General features: G+C 41.1%; 1 protein-coding gene across 1 annotated transcript in view; it reads right to left on the bottom strand.

Moving 5' to 3' along the window:
• The window catches only part of LOC143277780 (exocyst complex component 6B-like), a 47,877-nt gene that overhangs the window by 18,914 nt on the left and 7,701 nt on the right, over positions 1-21,262 (bottom strand). The window contains exons 7-16 of the mRNA XM_076582685.1: positions 20,975-21,043; positions 20,486-20,569; positions 19,752-19,798; positions 18,959-19,079; positions 17,595-17,630; positions 16,592-16,666; positions 13,923-14,002; positions 12,575-12,629; positions 10,538-10,610; positions 9,217-9,323 (exon numbers count right to left, since the gene is read on the bottom strand). Of these exons, the coding sequence (XP_076438800.1) occupies positions 9,217-9,323; positions 10,538-10,610; positions 12,575-12,629; positions 13,923-14,002; positions 16,592-16,666; positions 17,595-17,630; positions 18,959-19,079; positions 19,752-19,798; positions 20,486-20,569; positions 20,975-21,043 (747 nt within the window). The remainder of the gene's footprint in view (positions 1-9,216; positions 9,324-10,537; positions 10,611-12,574; positions 12,630-13,922; positions 14,003-16,591; positions 16,667-17,594; positions 17,631-18,958; positions 19,080-19,751; positions 19,799-20,485; positions 20,570-20,974; positions 21,044-21,262) is intronic.

The following is a 21,262-nucleotide window of genomic DNA, read 5'->3' on the forward strand; positions in this document are numbered from 1 at the left end:
TGACACAAACACATGCATGTAAACCTATCTTTTGTGAACAGATTTCGAACCAGTACAAAATAAAAGAACTCTTTAATTACTGTATGTTACATAGTTCAGTGAGAGAAAGGTAATAACTTTTCCAACACTTAAAAACTCTGTTCTGTGCAAAGTGAAAAAGACCTCTGAACAAAGCTTGCAACAAAAGATGCTAGTGGCAAAATAAACATAGTTCAATTTACAACAAATATAAGAAAAACCTTAGAAAAAAAATCTGAATAAAAACAATCATGATTATTTGCTCATGGATTTGCTTGCTATAAATCTAAAAGACCTCTCTTGCTACAATCATATTATAAGCTGCAAGTGATGGTGATCTAAAACACTGAACAAATAATATTTTCAACATGAATATCATAAGTGTTCCAGTGGACCACAGAAAAACATTTCAAACTCAGTGTCAATGATAACAACCTTCAAACTCAATGTCTGCATTCACAATTCAGTTCAAAGGAACAAGAATCAAACATAAAACTACAGACACAATATTCTTTCATGACCATTATGCTTATAGTGTGAAAATAACTTTGGTAACAACACTGCTTTCATGACAAAACAATGGTAGCGGAATCTGTGAACTTGCAACCCTTTCAAAATCAGAAGTGGCACATAAGAAAGGCTTTTCATTATTATCATTATTATCATTATCATTTAGTCCAATTATTTGCTTACAGACAAAGAAAGAGAGAAAGTCCTGGGGAACAGAGACAGAAACATCAGAGAGGAATGAGGAACGGGAGAAAGAAGTGAACCGAGAAATCGTTCCAGTTCATCTGTGTGGAAACATCACACTGAAATGGGCCAAAGACACAGTCCAGCTGGATTAAAGAGAGGAAAACGAGGGACTTAGAGAGAGAGAGAGAGAGAGAGAGAGAGAGAGAGAAAATTACACTGGAGTAAAACTCAGTATGGATTTCACATTACCAGTCCGCAGCAAATGGAAAAGAGAGATAGACAGGAAAGTCACTCACAAATCGTTTTCATCCAACTATGCCTAATTTTCTGCAGATTTCATTATTCTTCCAGCCAGAGAATACTGAAATCATTGTCAAGTTTACTTTCATGTATGACAATTTTCAGCCCACAAGGCACAACTTTTTTTGTATTTTTTTAAAAACCAAATCTTACCCCTTCTGTACACAGCCTGGCAATATCTGAAAATTATATTATCACCACCATTTGGTGCCAACTCACATGTGTGACACTCAGCAACAAAATCCTATTTGCCAACACAATTGATCACAGTAAATATACATGTTTACACTGAATAACACTAATGTATCTTTCCACAAGAAAATTCCATACAGGCGCCTAAGACTCAAATATTTGATTCAACACTGACCATTTTTAACATGTATCAAATTAACACCGAATTGCATATGAGGGTGAATCAAAAATGAACATGGCCCCTCTTAGAGAGAGGACATCAGAAAAACTACATACGAGTAGGGGATAAATAAGTTTAAGGTGTGAATATAGAGAAAACATATGCATGAACCTAATTAACACCTTCAGGAAAATCTCTGAACACTTACAGCAAGGTAGCTGGCACTGGAAGCATAGGTAACTGACAGGGTTCTGATAATAGACAAGCTATAGGGGCTGGGGCTTGACTACAGTGCAGATTCCACAGAAGGCTTCAAAATGGCAACCAGCATGTGGAAAAGCAGATGGAATAAAAGATTATGAGAGTATGTGGCAGAATACATAGGTCAGTTAGCAGCAGACAAAAACATGGATTTTGATCCAGTTTTAGAAAATCATGTCACTGCAAGTAAACAACATCCACAGTCCACAGAGCCATTCTGGCCCTTCTTGTGTCTGGTTTGGAGGGTTTGAACTTTACAGCTTTTTTTTTTTTTTTTTTTTAGCAGATGCTGCTTATCCTGTGTAAGCCCACCTGCTAAAAATATCTATTTTTCATAAATTCAGGAAGTGCACTTCACACCCAATATCATCTTCAGAACTGGAAAACGTGCATACTGCAGTCAAGAAATTACTGCTTGCTTCGAGCTCTCTGAACCCTGTCATCATCCATTCCCTGTTATACACTCTAATGTCTAAGTACTGTGTGTGCATGCACGATTGTCATGGTGGCCATGGTATAAATACCAAGTCATTTCAATATCAATGAGAAAGGGCCTGGCATAACCAGCCCCATAAATGCTGATGACGGAACCATTCAGTCTCTTCATTATTCTGCATGGAATGAGGACATAATTTTTGCTTTTTTTGTATAAAATTAGACATGAACATTCTCATGATTTTGTCACGAGAACAGCTAACCTTAAAACCTTTGAAATCAAGTGGTAACTGAACCAACAGAACACCATTAGACACCTAGCACCTGTCAGGGAAAAGGTATCAACTCATTCAGCCCTGCTCCCGAGCATTGCTCTGGCATCAAAAATTGCCTCATCAAAATGGTTTTTGACATTCCTACATATGCATAAACTGCAAAGAAAGGGAACTAACCTACAGTATTTCTGGTTGCATCCACACATAATCTGGAGGGAAAGCTGCATATTTTCTGTATTTTTCTCCGCATCAATATGGCATGGAAGACTGTCGAGGCTGTAAATTCCCCAGGGCTGAATGAGTCCAGATTGTTTTATCATTCTCATGGCATCTGCAATTCTTCCAGCATCTCACAAGGGACTGTGGAACAAAGGAAATTTTCTATCTAAAATTACGTTTAAATAACATACTTACCGTGACCCAACTAGTGCAGACTCCGGCAGGGGTCTGACATTCCTGTCCTGTGCAAACTACTATCCGCCTATGCGGAGCAGACGAAACTACGGCCGATAACCTCCCGGAAGTAGGTAACCTCCCCTTTGTCCCGCTGGTTATCGCCCTCTTTTGACGGCAATATGCCATCACCAGCGCAGCAAGCAGGGAGAACAGGAAGCGGGGAGGACGGGAGGGTCTTAAATTTGGGTCACGGTAAGTATGTTATTTAAACGTAATTTTAGATAGAAAATTTCCTTTTAATTACACATACTTAACCGTGACCCAACTAGTGCAGAATAGCGCGACAAGGTGGAGGGCTCACCTGTTCTACTGTCTGTGTGCTGTGATGGTCTGTTGTGCAGCTACCACAGAAGCGATGGCTCTTGCACCATCAACCCGCAGGCGTGCGACATCTCTCTGGTAGAAGTCGATGAGTCATTATCCCTAAGGCGATAGGTGTCCCTCAAGTAGAATTTGACGAAAGTAGAGTGTACTGTGTCGCCTAAGGACATTAGTGCGGGTAAAGAAGACAGAGGTCCACAGCTGTATTGTGGGGGAGGTCTGTGGACCACAGCTGAGCGGATGAGCGCGGATGAGCGTCAATGCAAGGAGGTGCGCATGTGGTTTGATCTGATGATTCCACAACGGATTTGTGGGCCGATAGTGGAAGTGGTTTTTGTGTTTGAAGGAAACTGTGGCACGAGACAGAGGTAGGTCACCGTGTTGGGCCTGCCTCAGGCATGACAGCCAGATCTGTGGAGCTCCTCCATGCGAGCTGATAGGCGATGGGCACTCCCCCCCTTCTGCCCCTCCCCCTTTTTTTGACGTTGTCAAAAAATGACAGCACTGGTATGTTGCCTATGCATAGAATGGCAGACATTTGGCAACAAAAGACTTGATGTCCCTGGTGTCTCTGGGACAGGGTTGTGTAATTGCCCAGGTAGGTACCATCACGAAGGGACATACGGAAGGCTTGGTGGCTTCTCTGCCTGAGTGTGGCATGTTGGAGTAACCTGCAGAAAGTTGTCGGCAGTCAATGGCTGGGTTGGATCAGGCTGTGGAAGTGCATTTCATGTGCCCACAGGCCACTGAGTCTCATTCTGTGGTGGAATTCCCAAATGGAAGAGGGCTTCCATGGGGAAAATTTTTGCTGAAGGTTCTTTAGTGAGAAAGGGGACCGGATCCATGACGGGCCTCTGGCTGTGAGTGGTGCGCACTGAGTCTGGGATGGAGCAGGGCGGGGCAGGGAGGTAAGTGGCTCAAGATGTGTTGTACTGGCTATTGACATCAAGGCACTGATCTGACATACGTTTTTAGTATGGCCAACTGCAAGGTGAGAGCTGTATTATCAGTGGTTTCTTAATTGCAAAGGGAAATCATTTGCAGCTTAGTCTTTCATGAATGACTATGTCTCTCAGACTAGAAGTCAAATTGCACTGGGACTTAGTGCTGTAGCCTTAGGCCTAGGTAGCCTTTTGGAACCATCCCAATGATGAGTCCTAAGGCCCTCTTGATTGAGGGACCGGGGATGCAACTTGGGCAAAACACTGTCTACTATAAAATGTATAATCGAATTCCAGCCCGAATAGACTGGACAGCAGATGCCTCCTTTGCTGTTCTGATGGAGACTGTCGTACACGACTGATTATCATATACTGTTCCTAGAAGGACACCAATCAGCATGGGTAAATCAGGAAACAGCTGCTGTGTGCTTCAGGGACGAAGGTGTTCACCATGCAGATTATGTTGCAATGTAAGGAAGCCGGAAAGAGTTGACGGGGTCTTGTGGTGCAACCGTGTGTCAGAAAGACATGGTGCTTGCTTCCGAAGTGACAACAAAGTCATCCTCTGACAGGCCCTTGACCGAAGGCTGGGGCTCCATGATGGGATAGCCTGCCTAGGCTAGAAACCTCTGGAAGTGTCTCATTGGAAAGACAGTGCTTGAGGAGGAGTGGCCATCTGTAACCACAGCAGTGGTTGTGTGTAGAGGCCGAAAGGATTGGGCAGGGGAGACTAAGTGCAGAAAGTGCTTTCAAATGCCAATTGTTTGAGACGTTGATGCTGGATTTGTGTTCAAGCAAGGTGATGGGGTGAACTGATGTGCTTGAATGCGGCATCTGCCGTGCTGGTATGAGTGGGCAGAAAGGTACACCCCTGTGGCTAATGGACGGTTCGTTGTGCTTTGTGGGACGCATCCGTCCTCGTCAATATGCCTTTCTCCCAAATGTAGAGTAAAACAATTATGACCCAGGCCTTCTGCTACTAGAGAGGAGTAGAAGAGATGGGCTGAGGGTGATTGTCTCCTGCCCAGTGGGCAGTTTTTGGGTCCGCTAAAACTTGTAAGGCAGGATAGACACCTCTTCATGGGAAGGCTGGCTAGGATGTAGGGCCTGTGTGGAGCTTTTGTCACAATCACAGTGGTGCAACCAAGGGTTGTTTTAGGCAAGGGGAGAAAGAAGGGATGCCTAACAAACTTGGAAGGAATGAAAGGCATGTGTGTCCAGAGTGGCACCTCTAAGTTGGACTGCCTCATCCTTCCTTGTGCAACTCCAGCCTTATGGGTGATTGTTGCAGGCAAATGAGTTGGGTTGCCTTGTCCGTCCTTGCACCGAGAGAGGCATTCTTAGCCCTGTGGGTGTGAAGGGGGTGTGTGTGGATCCCAAAGGACCAACCCCTACTGAAATGTGAAGGAGCATACATTCAGGCGTGAATGAGGCTATTATTATTTTATTTTATTTTTGTGAGTGCAGTCGTCCTCCAAAAGCAAGGTAGGGATGAATTTATGACAATGAATACATATATGTGCCGAGGGAATAAAAACTTCCATCAGCTCAAGTGATGATGTCAGAAGTATGCCAATGACAAGAGATCGAAACACAAGAAATAAGCGGCTGTATAAGCATACATGTAGCGTGCACAGATATACCCAAGTAAGTGGGTAAGTGTGCATAATCATCAATGGAAAGGAATCTGTCCATGCACCTACATATGAGATGTACATACGCATATGAATAAAGTGCCAGTACGTAGAGGTAGAGAGTTCTGGGCATTGTGAACAGAAGGCCGCAAATGCAAGTGTGCCTATATTGCTATGTAGGGAATCTCAATGAATAGATGTCAATGAATAGAGATAGAAATATAATTGTACATGTTAATATGAAAGTCGTCTGAACTTATCCCATAAGCACATACAAATGTGTATACTGATGGATAAGTACGCATCTATAAGTGAAAGCAGAATGTGTCTGAATGTAGCAATATATCTCGTATATATGTATATATGTGTGTGTATATATATATATATATATGTATATATATACATATATATAGATTTTTTTTTTTTTTTTTTTTTTTTTTTTTTTTTTTTTTTTAATATGTATATATATATATTTCGTGATTGTTGCTTGTGATAATAAATCAAATGGATAGAAGGGGAAATATTGTGATGCATTTCCTGTGGCCAATAGCCTGAGAAACAGCAAGAAAAGTGCAGTTGCTATGCAAAGATGTGTAAAGTCCCTGACTGGGCATGAGGACCCAATGAGAAACCGAAAGAAAACATCGTTGGTGGACAGCACGGGGGGCAGGAGTGATGTGCTGTGTCGGCGAAACTAACCACAGCTTCAAGCGCCTAGGTTACAAATGTGGAGTTGCCTCCCTTGGCGCCGAAAATCGTCGAAAAGGAAGGTGTCTTTAGAGCACATATCCCCCTTGTGCGACGTGTCCTCGCTGAACAGGGAGGAGTGTCATGTTGTGTGTGAGAGTCCGTGGTTCGATGCCACCGTAACCAACACAGGTGAAAACGAGCGCAAGGGGAATAATTATAATGTCCCTTTGTGCCGTGGGCATCCCAACCCGAATCGGTCGCCATCGGACGCGAGACGGTCGGGGCATGTAGCATGACGGCGCCGTAATCCAGTGTTATGGGCGTCGTGGACGAGGGGGTGACAAGTCCGTCGGCTTGCCGTGGGATGTGCATCCCCCTGTTGCTGAACGGCGGTCCAATCTCGCGAATAGCTCCTGCGAGAGGACCGACGTTCGGTTGTCAGTTGTGTGTTGACGGATAAAGTGATAGACAAGATCGGCCCGAGCACTGCCGAGAGGCAGGATCGAGGTATTAATACGTTTAAGAATTATCTTGATATTCATTGTGAAAACTTAAAAACAAAACTCATTTACATATTTTCTGATTTTTCAGGCACTGCGCACTCAATGTTGAAAAATGCAACAGACATACGTGGGGACTCTCTTTTTCTTCCCCACTTCAAGCGGGGTAAAAGGCCTTGTCAGGCTTGCACGCCTTGATATTGATATATGATATGATATAAGAGGTACTTCAACGTGGAAGTGCCAATATCAGTCTGGGAAACAGCAGAGTTAGGCAATGGGGCAGAAGAATCCAACACTGCCAAAGTTCCAATGGGCGTGCACGTACCTGCTCTGTGGGCGCAAGGCGCCGCACCAGAAGGCAGAGTGGTGCATAATTGCTGCAGCAAGTTTAGCGATGAGTTGCTGATTGTTTAGTTGAGTAGCTTGCTGAGACACCATTAGTGGATGGGAAACAGCAGCACTCGGCGGTGTGGCAAATGGGGTCATCACCGCATAGCTTGGTAGGACCGTGCACACGCTCGCACTGAAGGCGAGGAGCAGTGCCGGTGCAAGGGAAATAACTGTGGCAGTCACCGGCAAGGGTGCCGAAGCAGGGGTTGCCTCCCTTGGATCGGGTGATCCGGACAAGGAGGGGGGTGCACGCGTATGGGCAAGCGTGTCCCCTAGTGGTCCACCTTCCTCCCTACACCAGGGGAGGGCATCCCTACACGCCTCGGTCGCTATTGGATCCGAGACGGTCGAGGCAAGCCGCGTGGGGGGGTCGCGTGATCCGATGTCACGGCCGCCACCACGGACGCATCGCACATAGGGCCCAGTCTAACGTGCGGATCCAAGACAAGCTGCCTTTTTTTTTTTTTTTTTTTTTTTTTTTTTTTGTCCCCAAGGGATTGTGGCCATTCCATTGGTGCAACTGTGGGTATGGTAAAGAGATAGAGGAGATCGACTCGTACACTGCCGACTGGCAGGGCCGAGAAAACGCGGATCGCGTCGAGTGAGTTCGCGGATCGATAAAAATGACATGAAAGGTAACACTGACCTGAGTGTGTGACCACAAACCTCTAGAAGTCACCAGAGGAGGTGGCGGAGGTCTGGAGTCGACCGGAGGGAGCGGAGGAAGTGGAGAAGGCGGCGGGTTGGCGTTGTTTAGAGGGCCAGTAGTAGAGGGCCCAGAGTGTCAGCGAATCGATTGCGATCGCGCCTTAATTTTAGCACGATTCCCCAATCGAGCTACATAATTATGTGACCTGGTTGGAGACATAATTTGACCACAAACAAGAACGCCAGAGGATCGACAGACAGACAGAAAATACGAAAAAACTTAGCCGTATGAAGAGCACAGGTACAGGAGTCATGATGGCTGCCGGAAAAAGAGGGCGATAACCAGCGGGACAAAGGGGAGGTTACCTACTTCCGGGAGGTTATCGGCCGTAGTTTCGTCTGCTCCGCATAGGCGGATAGTAGTTTGCACAGGACAGGAATGTCAGACCCCTGCCGGAGTCTGCACTAGTTGGGTCACGGTTAAGTATGTGTAATTAAATGTAATGTTGAAGGATCCTCAACAACATGCAAATGCTAATAAGCTGGGTTTAAAATTTTTTTTTTTTTAATTTGTGACCAAAATATACACAATCACTAATAGTTAAATAAAGTATGATATGTCGATTAAGAGGGGTCTTAAGTACCTTGTTTTGTTTTTACCTCTTGCGGAAATATTATCTGTATGCTTAGAACTAGTCCTGCAGAAGATATTTTCTGCGTGACTGCTTTTAATTTTTTTTTACATACCAACTGACCCATGTGAAAAATGGCATCTTTAAAACGAACATGAGAAATAACAGTCTCTCTGCCTCCTCTCTCACACACAAACACAGTGTCAATGATACACAATGCATACACTGAAGACAATCACACTGCTCTCAAAAGAGCATTCACAATGACTAACAGTGATGCAGTTACAAACATTAAAAAACAAAGAGGACTGCTGAACAATTAGTTTTTCTCCACCCACACCCAACCTTGCCCCTGTCCACCACCAGTCCCTGCCCCCTCTGTGCCCACACACAACACACACAAACAACAAGAAATCAAACTAACAATAACACCTTCTCAGTCTGACCGCCCAGTGAGGGACAACCTAAACAACACCCACTACAGGGGTTTTACTGACTTTAAAAACACTACACTGACAACACAATATATCATGTCATCTAGCCAGTAAACACCACAGTGGGTAACACTACAAAGGGGGCACAGGGACAGGGGGGAGGGGCGGAAGATGGGAGCTTGGGGGGGTGGGGAGGAGCCGGAGGGGTGGGGCATTACGTAATTACGTACAGGCAGGTTGGTGAAGGACATGAAGGTGCTCTGGAGGAAGGCCATCAGGTCAGAGATGTAGCTGCTGGGGTGACCCTTGGACTCCATCAGCGTCCAGTCATAGGCAGCTGCAAGACAGATGTGGCACAAGTCTGTCATCTACACCTTTCTTCACAGAGCCAACAGTCTGTCATCTACACCCTTCTTCACAGAGCCAACAGTCTGTCATCTACACCCTTCTTCACAGAGCCAACAGTCTGTCATCTACACCCTTCTTCACAGAGCCAACAGTCTGTCATCTACACCCTTCTTCACAGAGCCAACAGTCTGTCATCTACACCCTTCTTCACAGAGCCAACAGTCTGTCATCTACACCCTTCTTCACAGAGCCAACAGTCTGTCATCTACACCCTTCTTCACAGAGCCAACAGTCTGTCATCTATATCCTTCTTCACAGAGCCAACAGTCTGTCATCTATATCCTTCTTCACAGAGCCAACAGTCTGTCATCTATATCCTTCTTCACAGAGCCAACAGTCTGTCATCTATATCCTTCTTCACACAACCAACAGTCTTTCATATCCTTCTTCACAAAACCAACAGTCTTTCATATCCTTCTTCACACAACCAACTGTTTGTCATTTTTTCCTTCTTCACACAACAGTCTTGTCATTTTTTCCTTCTTCACAGAACCAACAGTCTGTCATATCCTTCTTCACACAACCAACAGTTTGTCATTTTTTCCTTCTTCACACAACAGTCTTGTCATTTTTTCCTTCTTCACAGAACCAACAGTCTGTCATCAACATCCTTCACACAACCAACAGTCTTATCATTTTTTCCTTCTTCACAGAACCAACAGTCTGTCATCAATATCCTTTTGTATCACTATATGTTTGCATTTAGGAGAATCCTTTAACAACAATAACAAAATCTAGTGGGTGTGAGAAAGATGACATTTTTCACCTCAAGTTCCATTTGAAGATTCAATCAGATGTAATTATCAGAAACTGGTCAGTAATTATACAAACTGTATACAGGACACAGGAGATGTACAAATTTTCAGTTCCCTCATTAGACAAAATCTGCACATAGCTGCGCCACTCTTGAAAGTTTGGAAAGGGAGAACAGGTGCTGACAAATGACAAATACCTCATAAACCAATGCTGCTGTAATAGAACAGCTTAAACAAATGTAATAGGACACAGGATATAGGATAGCCTGTAAGTAAATCAAAGTTATAGTGACAGAACAGTTAAAAAAATCAATGTCATAGCAACAAGACAGTTCATAAACCCAAGTGCCAGTCAAAGAAATGGAAAGGACTGAAAGCAGGCACTCACCTAGATCCATAAACTCATCAATCTTGGCATTGAGTTGCTGGTATATGTGTTGCTCTGCATCACTACGTGCATCCTGAAAGAGTTCTCTGCATGGTTATTATATTCTGAAGAAACTGGAACACTTAAAACTGGGCACAACACTTATCAGCTGAACAAAAGGATAAGTTAATCACATGCCACAATTGTTTTGTTGGTATGAAAACTGGATAAATTAGCTGAAAATATAAATAAAATCAGAAACTCATTAGATCTATTATGAATGATTCCTCCCCCAGCCCCCTCTCTCTTATTGTCTCTGCTGCCAATGTTTTCTGGTGTGTGTGTGTGAGCACATCTGACTGTGACAAGATGGGCACGTGAGGAGTATATTTTAATGTTCAGAGAATGAAACTGAGTGATGCTGTTTTGTGCAAGACTACAAAAGCTCAGTTCATATGGCTCTATGCCAGCAATGAGTCCCCAAGTACGTCATGCAAGTGTGCATGTGTGCGCATGTGTGTGTGTGTGTGCGCGCGCGTGTGCGTGTGTGTTTGTGTCAGCCTGTTTGTAATTCAGAGGATAATGCCTACAAAACAGCCAATGTGGTTGATTTCTGTTTACATTAGGTACAACACTGACCTTTTCAAGGACACACATATATATATATATATATATATATATACACACACTTATAAATATACATGTCCACATCACTTCAAGACCTTTCCCATTTCTATTTTAAAGTTGCTTTGTCCCACTGGGTATCAATCAGAAAGCTTGACATGTCTACTTTAATCATTCACAAGGAGCAAAACGCAGTAACCTTTGCGTGGTCATTCCAGGAGTTACTTTTTCATACCCCTCTCAGAGACGCAGATGACGCTGTCAAATTGGTGGATGGCAAACAACAATCTGGTTTGGGTGGTGTGAAATGGTAGTAGCATGTTGCAAAAAATGTTTCAAATTTTGTCACCCAAGATGTTGCAAAAGCTCTGCAAGCCACTGATGATGATGAGTTTAGTGCCAGGTGTGGTAAAATCTTGTCAGATAGTTCGCTTGATGAGACTGAAGATGAGGCTGATGATCTGCAGAGAGAGAGAGGAGAGAGGAGGGGGCAGTTGGAAAGCTGAGCAGGAGGCCAAGTATAGCTTTGTGGCCTACCTGGAGTTGAACTTGAGGCAAACCCTCCACTCATTTTGGGCAGGAATGGAAAGAAATGGGGAGTGATGGAGGAGGTGGAAGAGATTCATGTGAGGTATGAAAAACACTGGACGAGCATGGATTTAGCAAAGCACACTGGCATCAAACAAAGGGATCAGCTAATGTATGCTGGTGAGGTATGAACACTACTCACTCTACTCCACTCTGTGCCAACTGGGTCACAGTTAACCTGTTTGACATCATTCAAGAAGTGAGCATGAGGTGAGTGGGCATGACACAGTCTGGCAGTTGCAGGATATGTGTGTGTGTGTGCATGTGTGTGTGTATGCGCACACGCGTGTATGATGGGATATGTGTGTGTGTAATGGGATGGTGTGTGAGTGTGAAAGAGAACATGTGCATGAGACTGAATGACTGAATATGTGTAGAATACACTTGTTTGAATTAAAATTCAGAACTTTGTGTACATAAGGTACGGGGACATATTAAGTTTTAATCATTTTCTTGTTTGTTTCAAGTGCTTTTACAAAGAATCAATAACATATATTCAGAAATTATGTGAAATTTGTTCATCTCAAATTCATGGTCCACTCAGTACTAACCAACGTGTTCAATAAACTTCGGACTGTCAGAAATTCATACTCCGTTCACTGTTACTTTCAGAAAAATAGGAGTTATTCATACTATTTTTGCAGTAGTTTTTATGCTATAATTTTCAATTATCACTCTCTGTGACCAAAAAATGCTTGGCAAATAGGCAACAAAGCCAGAAAAATGCATGCCACTGTCAGGGCTAATCTACTGTGATTTTAGTAACCATGAATACTGAAAACATGTTGCTTCATCCAACACGAACCTTGAGAAGAACTGAACACAGAAAAAGACGTGGTATCTCACCTTGAACATGGATGTGCCATGAAGTCTTGCAACGTGGACACTGTCTTTTTCAGCACTGAAAAACACAACCCACCAATGATAAAGGAAAGAATATAAATCATCAAAAGAACCAATGAATCCACATCAACAAATAATAATGACACATGCGCCAGGTGTCAGTATATCAAGACGCACAGATCTAAGAACTGAATCTGCATCACCTAAGCGTTCTTGCTACACACACAGGCATACTGCTGATGTCAAGTGATTGCTTCACCTCAAACTATCATCCCTTTGAACAACAGACTTAAAAAAAAGTTTTTTCATTTCAATCATTAACTCACTTAGTACTGCCAGTACAAGCAGACAGCCCAATTAGACATAAGGTCGGATATACTCTATCCATGGTCAGCCATGACCGAAGGAGGCCTACGACTACTACTGCCAGTTAGCTCCTCTAACTTTCCCCACAGACGACCCATTTGTATGGGTAAGAAATAAAATCACTGAAAAACAAATGTTTGAATTTATGAAATGAAAACTTCCTGACTGATCAGTAACATAATGAGTTAGTTTGGGACAAAATATAAAACTTCCCCCCTTCTTATGCTATCATACAATGAGATGATAAAATTATCCATATTTTTTGTTCGAAATTTGCACACACTGATGACTTGTAAATGATTCCAGGAAAGCATTAAAAGTTTGACACAAATTCAGAACGTTATATAGCTCCAAACAGGCCCTTTCCCCTAATTCTGTCTGCCTTTTCGCAGAGACGAAACTGGGTCAGACGCCACTGTTGACATGCACTGTTCATGTGAACCAGTCACCTTGAAAATACCTCTCCTGCTTGCGAGCACAGCAACACATACTGCATTTATTGGTTGCTGTGAAGAGTGGAATGGTCAATTAAGATATTCTTAGCTCATAACCTTATTATGGAAATTAGGTGCCACACCATAAATTCAAAACTACTGGAGGCCCCAATCGGGGCCATTTGTCTGAAACGGTTGTGAACAGTATGGCCCTGATCGGGGCCTTTCATCCAGAGTGAGTTAATTCTGGACAATGACTGTGAGACAAGGAGCGGGATATGGTGTCAATCCCCCCTATATGACTGGTTGAAGATTCAAGATGGTTTACTTATAAAGGGGCATACGAACATTATGTTGTACAAACATCCCTTGTAAAGAGGTATGTGAATATTAGGTTGCATAAACATCATACACAGTACGACACATGTAAACATCAAAATACACAAACCAAAAATACAGGTAGACTACACTGCGGCCTGCATGACTAGTGAAGTGTAGAAAGGTTTACAGCAGAAAAAACAAGAGAAGACAGACACAGGTGTGTGACTGACCCGGTGAGACTGGAGATGTAGGCCTCCAGGTGAGGACAGGACCGTTCAAGGTAGTTCATATTGATGGATATCTGAATCAGCTAGTAACACACACACACACACAAACACCACCACACATGTAAATATATACATAAACACAGTATATAACTACGGACAGATGCATATACATAAACACACAAACATTCATACACACAAATGGCTTGTCAAAACAGAAGAGAAACACTCTGAACTTTGTTTTATTGAATATATCATAAGTAATAAACAGTGACAAAACAAATAATTTCAAATAATAATAACACTGACTGATACTTTTCAACAACATTCCTTTATATTGTATTTATGTACTTTATCATGTGCACACACACTCAAAAACAGACTTCTGCTGATTTTAAATTGTACAGTTTACAGGTTTTTTTTTCTCTATTCTTTTCACATTTATTTTCAACTATTATCAATAGAATGAGCACTGTACGTTTTTATATTTGTATCATTCATTTTTATATATATATATATATATATATATATATATATATATATGCATATATATATGAGAGAGAGATAGAATGAGAGAGTGAGAAAGAGACACAGAGACGGAAGCACAGAGACTCTGAGAATGTGAGAGAGTGAAAGAGTGAGACAAATGACTGTGAGTAACTTGCAGCATGCTCATGCTGTTATTTGTATGCTCATAAGCCAACATGCTCTGAAAATGATGAATGTTTTGTATGGGACTGCACAAGCAGAATATGACTTGGTACATACACAGTCAGACAATTCAGCCCCTGCCCCCCCCCTCCCCCATTAACCCCTAGGCTGCCTGCATGACGAGATAACTCGTCATGGCAAGCATGTATGCTTCGCTGCCTGCATGACGAGATAACTCGTCATCGAAATATTCTGACTTTTCCCTGGTTTGCATTCACTTCCTTGGCAAAAATAGTGGTAGCTTTAGCCTGGGGAATCTCTCTAGATTCTATTCATAGCCAGAAACCCCATCTACGTCATGAAGCAGTCCTTTATCTGAACGTTTTGGTTGGGTCACTGTCCAAGCGTTTGCCTGACTTCTCTCCTCGCTCGCTCAACAAAATGTCGGACTGACGCCGTGCTCAAGACATGCGATCGTGACGAACTAAATCAACCATGATTTCTTTCTTTAGCTGATGCTCAGAAAGAATTGAAGCTTAAATTCGAAGGAGAAGATAGGGATGAACATTTATAGGACGATCTGATAGAAAATAAATGAATAATGAAGAGAGTGGCCAAGATGCGACTGTCAGTGAGTGATGCCGGCTGTACACATGTTAGCAGACGACAGATGACCGAATTAGCAGCAGAGCGATATTCTTGGCACGCAGCCAACGCGGTCTGATGAGAACTGAATCAAGTGACCGTGTGAGAGGGGTGAGGAGGAGAGGGGTGGAGACTGAGGGGGCGTGGCCTCACATCCATCTTATCACTTGGAGAAGTCACAATGTATTGTGTATCTATCTCTTAAAAAAAAAATATATATATATATTGTGGTTGTTCTAGTATGATTTTGTGTTTGCAGATATCCATTTGTCCAGAAAATATGATGTTTTTGTGCTAATTACCTGACTAATGTTTGTAATGAACAAGTTGAAAATGTGACAAAAAACAAAACACTGATTTCAAAACAACAGCATGTCACTAAAATATATATAAAATGGGAAAACAGCATGTGTTTTGTATTCTTTATTCATTTACCTTTCAGAAAATATATACTTTTATGGGTCTTTCTCCAATGACAAAGAGCACAGAATTTTTGGAAAATTTATACCCGTTTTTTGTGAAAAAACCCTGGCAAATAGATTTCACTTAAATCTTATTTTCCTGGCAGCGAAAGGGTTAAGAAAAAAAGACAAAAGAAAGAAAGAAAAAACAAAACAACAAAAAAAAACAACCCCAAACAAACAAACAAAAAAACCCAAAAAAGAAAGAAAGGAAGAAAAGAAAATGAATGAAAGAAAGGAGAGAGAAAAGAGCACCCACAATCACACATCCTTGTGTCAGTACTGAGTTATCACTCTCTTTCAATAAATACAAAAATGATGCTGTCAGACAGTGCAAGACACACATACCTTCACTGCAAGAGATGCCGTACAAATACAAGTCATACACAAGGTCCTTTTTATGTACCCCATACAAACATTCATGTGGATGCAGTACAAACCTTACAGAAGGTCATTATTTCTTATCATCCTCCACAAAATGCAGACGACATACAGACACACACACGAAAAAGGGATTTCAGAAGGCAAAACAAGGAAGTCAGGTGTGTCAAGGATCATCTGCATACATAAACTGGTGAGCAGATACTGTAGCAGGAACACACGGAACAATGCTCAGGAAAAGTTTCACAAGGAATCAAGTGAAATCAACACGGTGCACTCAAACACACTGATCATTGAAAGAAAACAATATGTGTATATACACAACAGAAACAAACAAAAACCAAAGACACACAAGCTTGTTCCTGGCATTGATACACAACACATATTTCAGTGCCAAATGGTTTTCTGATTCTTTGCAACAGTGATCATGTCAATCATACAGGTACACAAGTGCCAAGTGAAAAGGGTCCGGAGGCTTTCATATCTCTGGTCAGAAAATCAAAGCTGCATAAAAGTAAAAAGGAAGCAGGGAAAAACCTCTTCAGCATCTAGCTCAAGCTCTTCTTCCAGAGCTTCGGGAATTGCATGACGGAACTCGCCCGTTAGCTTCTCCTGCATGTCAAAACCCACATCATTATGTTAAATATTTTGTGTCAAAACCCACATCATTATGTTAAAGCTTCTGTGTGTCAAAATCATGAGGAGTGTTGACAAACAAACTGATACAATATATCTATGTTAAAGCTTCTCCTCAGTCATAACCGACACATCACTGACTTCATGATCCTCCCCTGTGAGTCAGAACTCACACATCATCATCATCATGTTCAAGCACTCCTGCGTGTTGACACCCATTCATCGTTCTATTCAAAGTAACCACAACAGAGATAGTCACACTGACATTCTTGCAGTGCATCAACAGCATGGTGGAAAGAACAAAAGATGGGACTCAAACTTCGTAAAGATTTTGTGTTAAATCAGAAGAAAAAAAGAAGATACAAATAAAGAAAAAAAAAAGTTGGAAAATATTCATTTCCCATGTAATGTTAAAATAAATATGAATGTAATATACATCATAAATTGTATTGTACTGTATTATTCTTCAGTCACAACAGGTTTCTCTGTGTGAAATTTGGGCTGCTCGCCTCAGGGAGAGTGCGTCGCTACACTGACAGCGCCACATTTTTCTTCTGCCTGCCTATCAGAGTGTATATGTATATGTATATATATCTATATCTATCTATCTCTATACATATGTACATGTGTGTGTGTGTGTGTGTGTGTGTGTGTGTACCGCATATTCATTTTTTATTCCACTTACATAACTTATAAGACTATAAAGCAAACTTGTACAGAAGCTGATAATGGCTTGTTAGTATCTAAAACAAGCACAAACGTACAGTTTGTTAAAAAAAAAAAAAAAGAAAGAAAAAAAGAAACAAAAAAAAAGGAGGTTAGTTTGGGGTGATATATTATGACAACTACACATAGTTTTCTTGGTTCTGCAATCCACTACACTGTACGTGTAAACTGGCAATACCTCAGATGTCCAGTTTGGCTTTGTAACAAGTCTTGCCTGTCAAATACACATGTACATCATTCATCATTTCTGTCCCATCCTGTCTTGCTTCTCTTACGTAAAGGTAATAGCCCCCACATGGGTCACTCGCTCACATTTTCACAGCAAGGCAATAGTTTTTTTGAAAGCAAAAGAACACCACCTTAAAAAACCCAAAAACAACAACAACAAACAAACACAAAAAAACACAAAAAACCCCCACTCTAAACATCAATAACCATAAACAAGCCAACAAAAGAGGAAGCATGTAAGTATATTCCAAACCCACCAACCAACCCAAAAGTATGAAAAACAACAACCCAAAAACAACAACAAAAAATGCCACCAACAACAGAAGCAGAATCATCTACTCCAAATTCTGGTCCTCACACTACATTTTACAAACATCTACAATGTGTTGCGTCAGGACACTTGAGATGAACCAAAGAAAAGCCAGCACAAAACTTAAAGCAGCTGATGTACAATACACAAATATCACATGAATGACTTTCTAAGAGCAGTGCTGGAACTGACTGGGTACAGAAAAATGCACCCGAAGCAAGCAAGTAGCTCAAAACGTACTCCTACATAAATAAAATTCCTACTGTTCCTCAACACACAAAACACCATTTCTAATTCTTATTAAAAATATACAAACAAAAAAGAACCATAAGTTTTCGACTGAAGGCAATATTTCTCCCTTGACCTTCTCCCCTGCACCTTATACATAAATGCACCTTTTCAGCTGGTAAAGTAAGTCATTTTCCAGCATATATCACAAAGAGCACAAGCTAATAAACAATATGCTGATAAAGGGGAAAAAAGGGGGAATGGGGGTAAATTTGTAATGTTAGGAAATCTATTTACTCTCAATGTGATGAAAACTGTCACCATTAGTGACACTGCTTTTCTTATCTTTTTGTCATGAGTCACAGAGTTGATGCAGTCATATCATAAAACGACAGGAAGAATTACAGAATGTATTGCCTTACTTTGCCACTTAACTCTCCATGATAAATTAAAAAACTTACTGTCACTAAGTTATGCTAAGTTTGCTAAGCCTTAAGAATTTTCCTAAGTGTATGGAAACACAGACTTGGATATATTGTTAATGAGAAGTAAACTTAAGTCACTTGTGCAACCCAACCCAGATCATTAATGCATGCCAATCAAGCATGCTGTTTTTATCAATCTCGTCACTTTCAATCCTTGCAAACTGAAAAACAAAATTTTAAGGAAGAAACGAACAAAACGTCTGAAGCAGAAGAAGACAACAAAGAAGAGAGAGAGAGAAAGGACAAATAAAGTACAAAAGAAAGAAAAGAGAGCGGAATAGCAAAACTCACAGCTGTGGATCTCAGGGTGGAAGACATCTTCTCCACAGCTTTTTCCCACAGTTCATCCATGTGGGACCTGGTCACCAGACCCTGGGTTGTGTGCAGGATGTGGTCCTCCACCACGAAAAACCTACACCCCAGACAAATTATTTAGATATTTGTATAAGCAAATGACATGCTGTTGGTAAGAGAATGATATGCTGTTGTATTTCTTGTCTGCTGAGTTTATGTTTTAAAGGACCTGGATTGTAATGTTAGCACAATGTTTTTGTTTTGTTTTTCGAATGCAACTGTTTGACAGAGAAGTGATGTCCAGTGCCACAGATTATTCTTGCAACTGTGTTGGAGGAACATATCCATTCACAAATATAATGCACATTTCTGACAGAAAAATGATGTCTAGCGTTTTCTTTGAGCAGTATGTCAATTCATACACCAACAATTATCACTGAAGTGATATACTGATGACATCTGGTTACTTCTCATCCTTCTTAACTCGACTAACTGAAAAATCAAAATCTAATATTTCATAATTTTCTGCCTGCTCTCAAACTACATTTTACTCCACTGATGTATCAAGTAATTTATATAAGCTGAAAAAGTCAGACCAGATGGTAAAAACATCTGAAGATTATCAACGTCAATGCTGATTGTGGAAAATAAAATCATTTTTTAGGTATAATAACAAGGCCTATTATACTGACATTTAAATAAATACTGAATAGGTAATTTCAAATAGCACATAAAAGCCGTATTTCTTCCCCTCTCTTCCACCACTGTACATATCAACCAAGGTACTTACCCAACAACGTCATGAAAATATTTCTTGAAGGCTTCTATACTTTCATGCTGAAACAGATACAAAACCTTAAATATCAATGTCAGCAGTAGGATCAGGCAAAGTTGTCAAGTGTCAAATAAATGGGCCAGTGTCTTAAACAACCAATTCATTTCATTATCACTCTCCCCTTCTACTGAGCAGCAGAGGAAACATCCTGTGAGAACCACTGATAGCCTGCATGTACAATGTCTAACAGCTCAACGATGCCATTCGCTATGATCCTCATTCTGACTGGTATGGCTGTCACTTCATTCAATTCACTTCTTTCTACACTGCAGGGCCAGGGACAAATGCTGGCAAACTCTTATTTCCTGAGTGATTTCTTACATTTCACCAGATAATTCTTTATTCATAAACTGCAAACCAAATCGGTGTTCAATCACTGTTCCAACTCTGAAGTATCGTTTTGGGTTATCAGTGACTTTTGCATTGAAGTTTTCCTCTTAAATGGCACAGAGAAAATGGCTGTGATAATCTAAAACTTACAAAGGGAAAGCTAATGAGTGCACACACATAAAATGAAGAGAATTAATATCTTCTTTTGCCACCTGGTGCTGCTCATCTTTACTTTTTCCTGACTAAAGCTAACAACCAATTTCCCACTAAGATTCCAAAACCACCCCTAAGTTCAGACTTTTCTTTTGTACTTCACAATTTGCCATGATGGGATTAGTCCAAAAGGTTTGATTCCTTACCATGTTGTGGGGAGTCTGTAGTGAAAGACGTGCCTGTTTCCATCTTTGCTGGCGGTAGTAGAATTCAAATTCATCTCTGTCACCCTAAAAAACACACACACTCAGTATATAAAATAATTTAATGATGCTGATCATGCAGGCAAAATGTAGATGAAGTTTTGGACAGGTTCATACCATGCTGTTGATCTGAAAATCTACGCCTCTCATGGCAATGTTCAACAATATTTTCGAAATCTTAAATCCACAATGTTTCCAGGTAAATAGCTGCTAAGTATGTGCATATTATACAAATTGATCTTTTCTACCATATCATTATTAAGTACATGCACATAAAATGGGCCTTTTCTGCCAAACTATCAGGTGTTCTGTGTTTGTAAACATCACAAAATCTGATATTAATAACTCTGCCGTGACCTCAAGGACTGACTACATTTTACGGTCTGTAAAAAAAGGAAAAAAAAGTAAAATAAAGAAAAAAACTTCACTTACCAGAACTGCATAAATGTGTAAACATCTGTAGACTGGAGAGAAGTCCACCAAGTCCTGAGCACTTAATTCCTTCAAAGTAAGAAAAGACAGGAAATGTAAGAAAGAAAAGGGAAGATGACTGGGTTTCTTATCTTTTCTCATCTAATCAACATCATACCATTAACAGTACATGTAAATTGCTACAAGACAAGCAAATAGTTACAAAACATCTCCCTCTGGTGGCATAAAAAGATCTGCGGAGAGATGTAAAATGTCCATCAGATCCTCCAGTTTGAAAGAATCTATTGT

Source organism: Babylonia areolata, chromosome 2 (genome assembly GCF_041734735.1).
Source record: "Babylonia areolata isolate BAREFJ2019XMU chromosome 2, ASM4173473v1, whole genome shotgun sequence".
NCBI classification, from domain to species: Eukaryota; Metazoa; Mollusca; class Gastropoda; order Neogastropoda; family Buccinidae; genus Babylonia; species Babylonia areolata.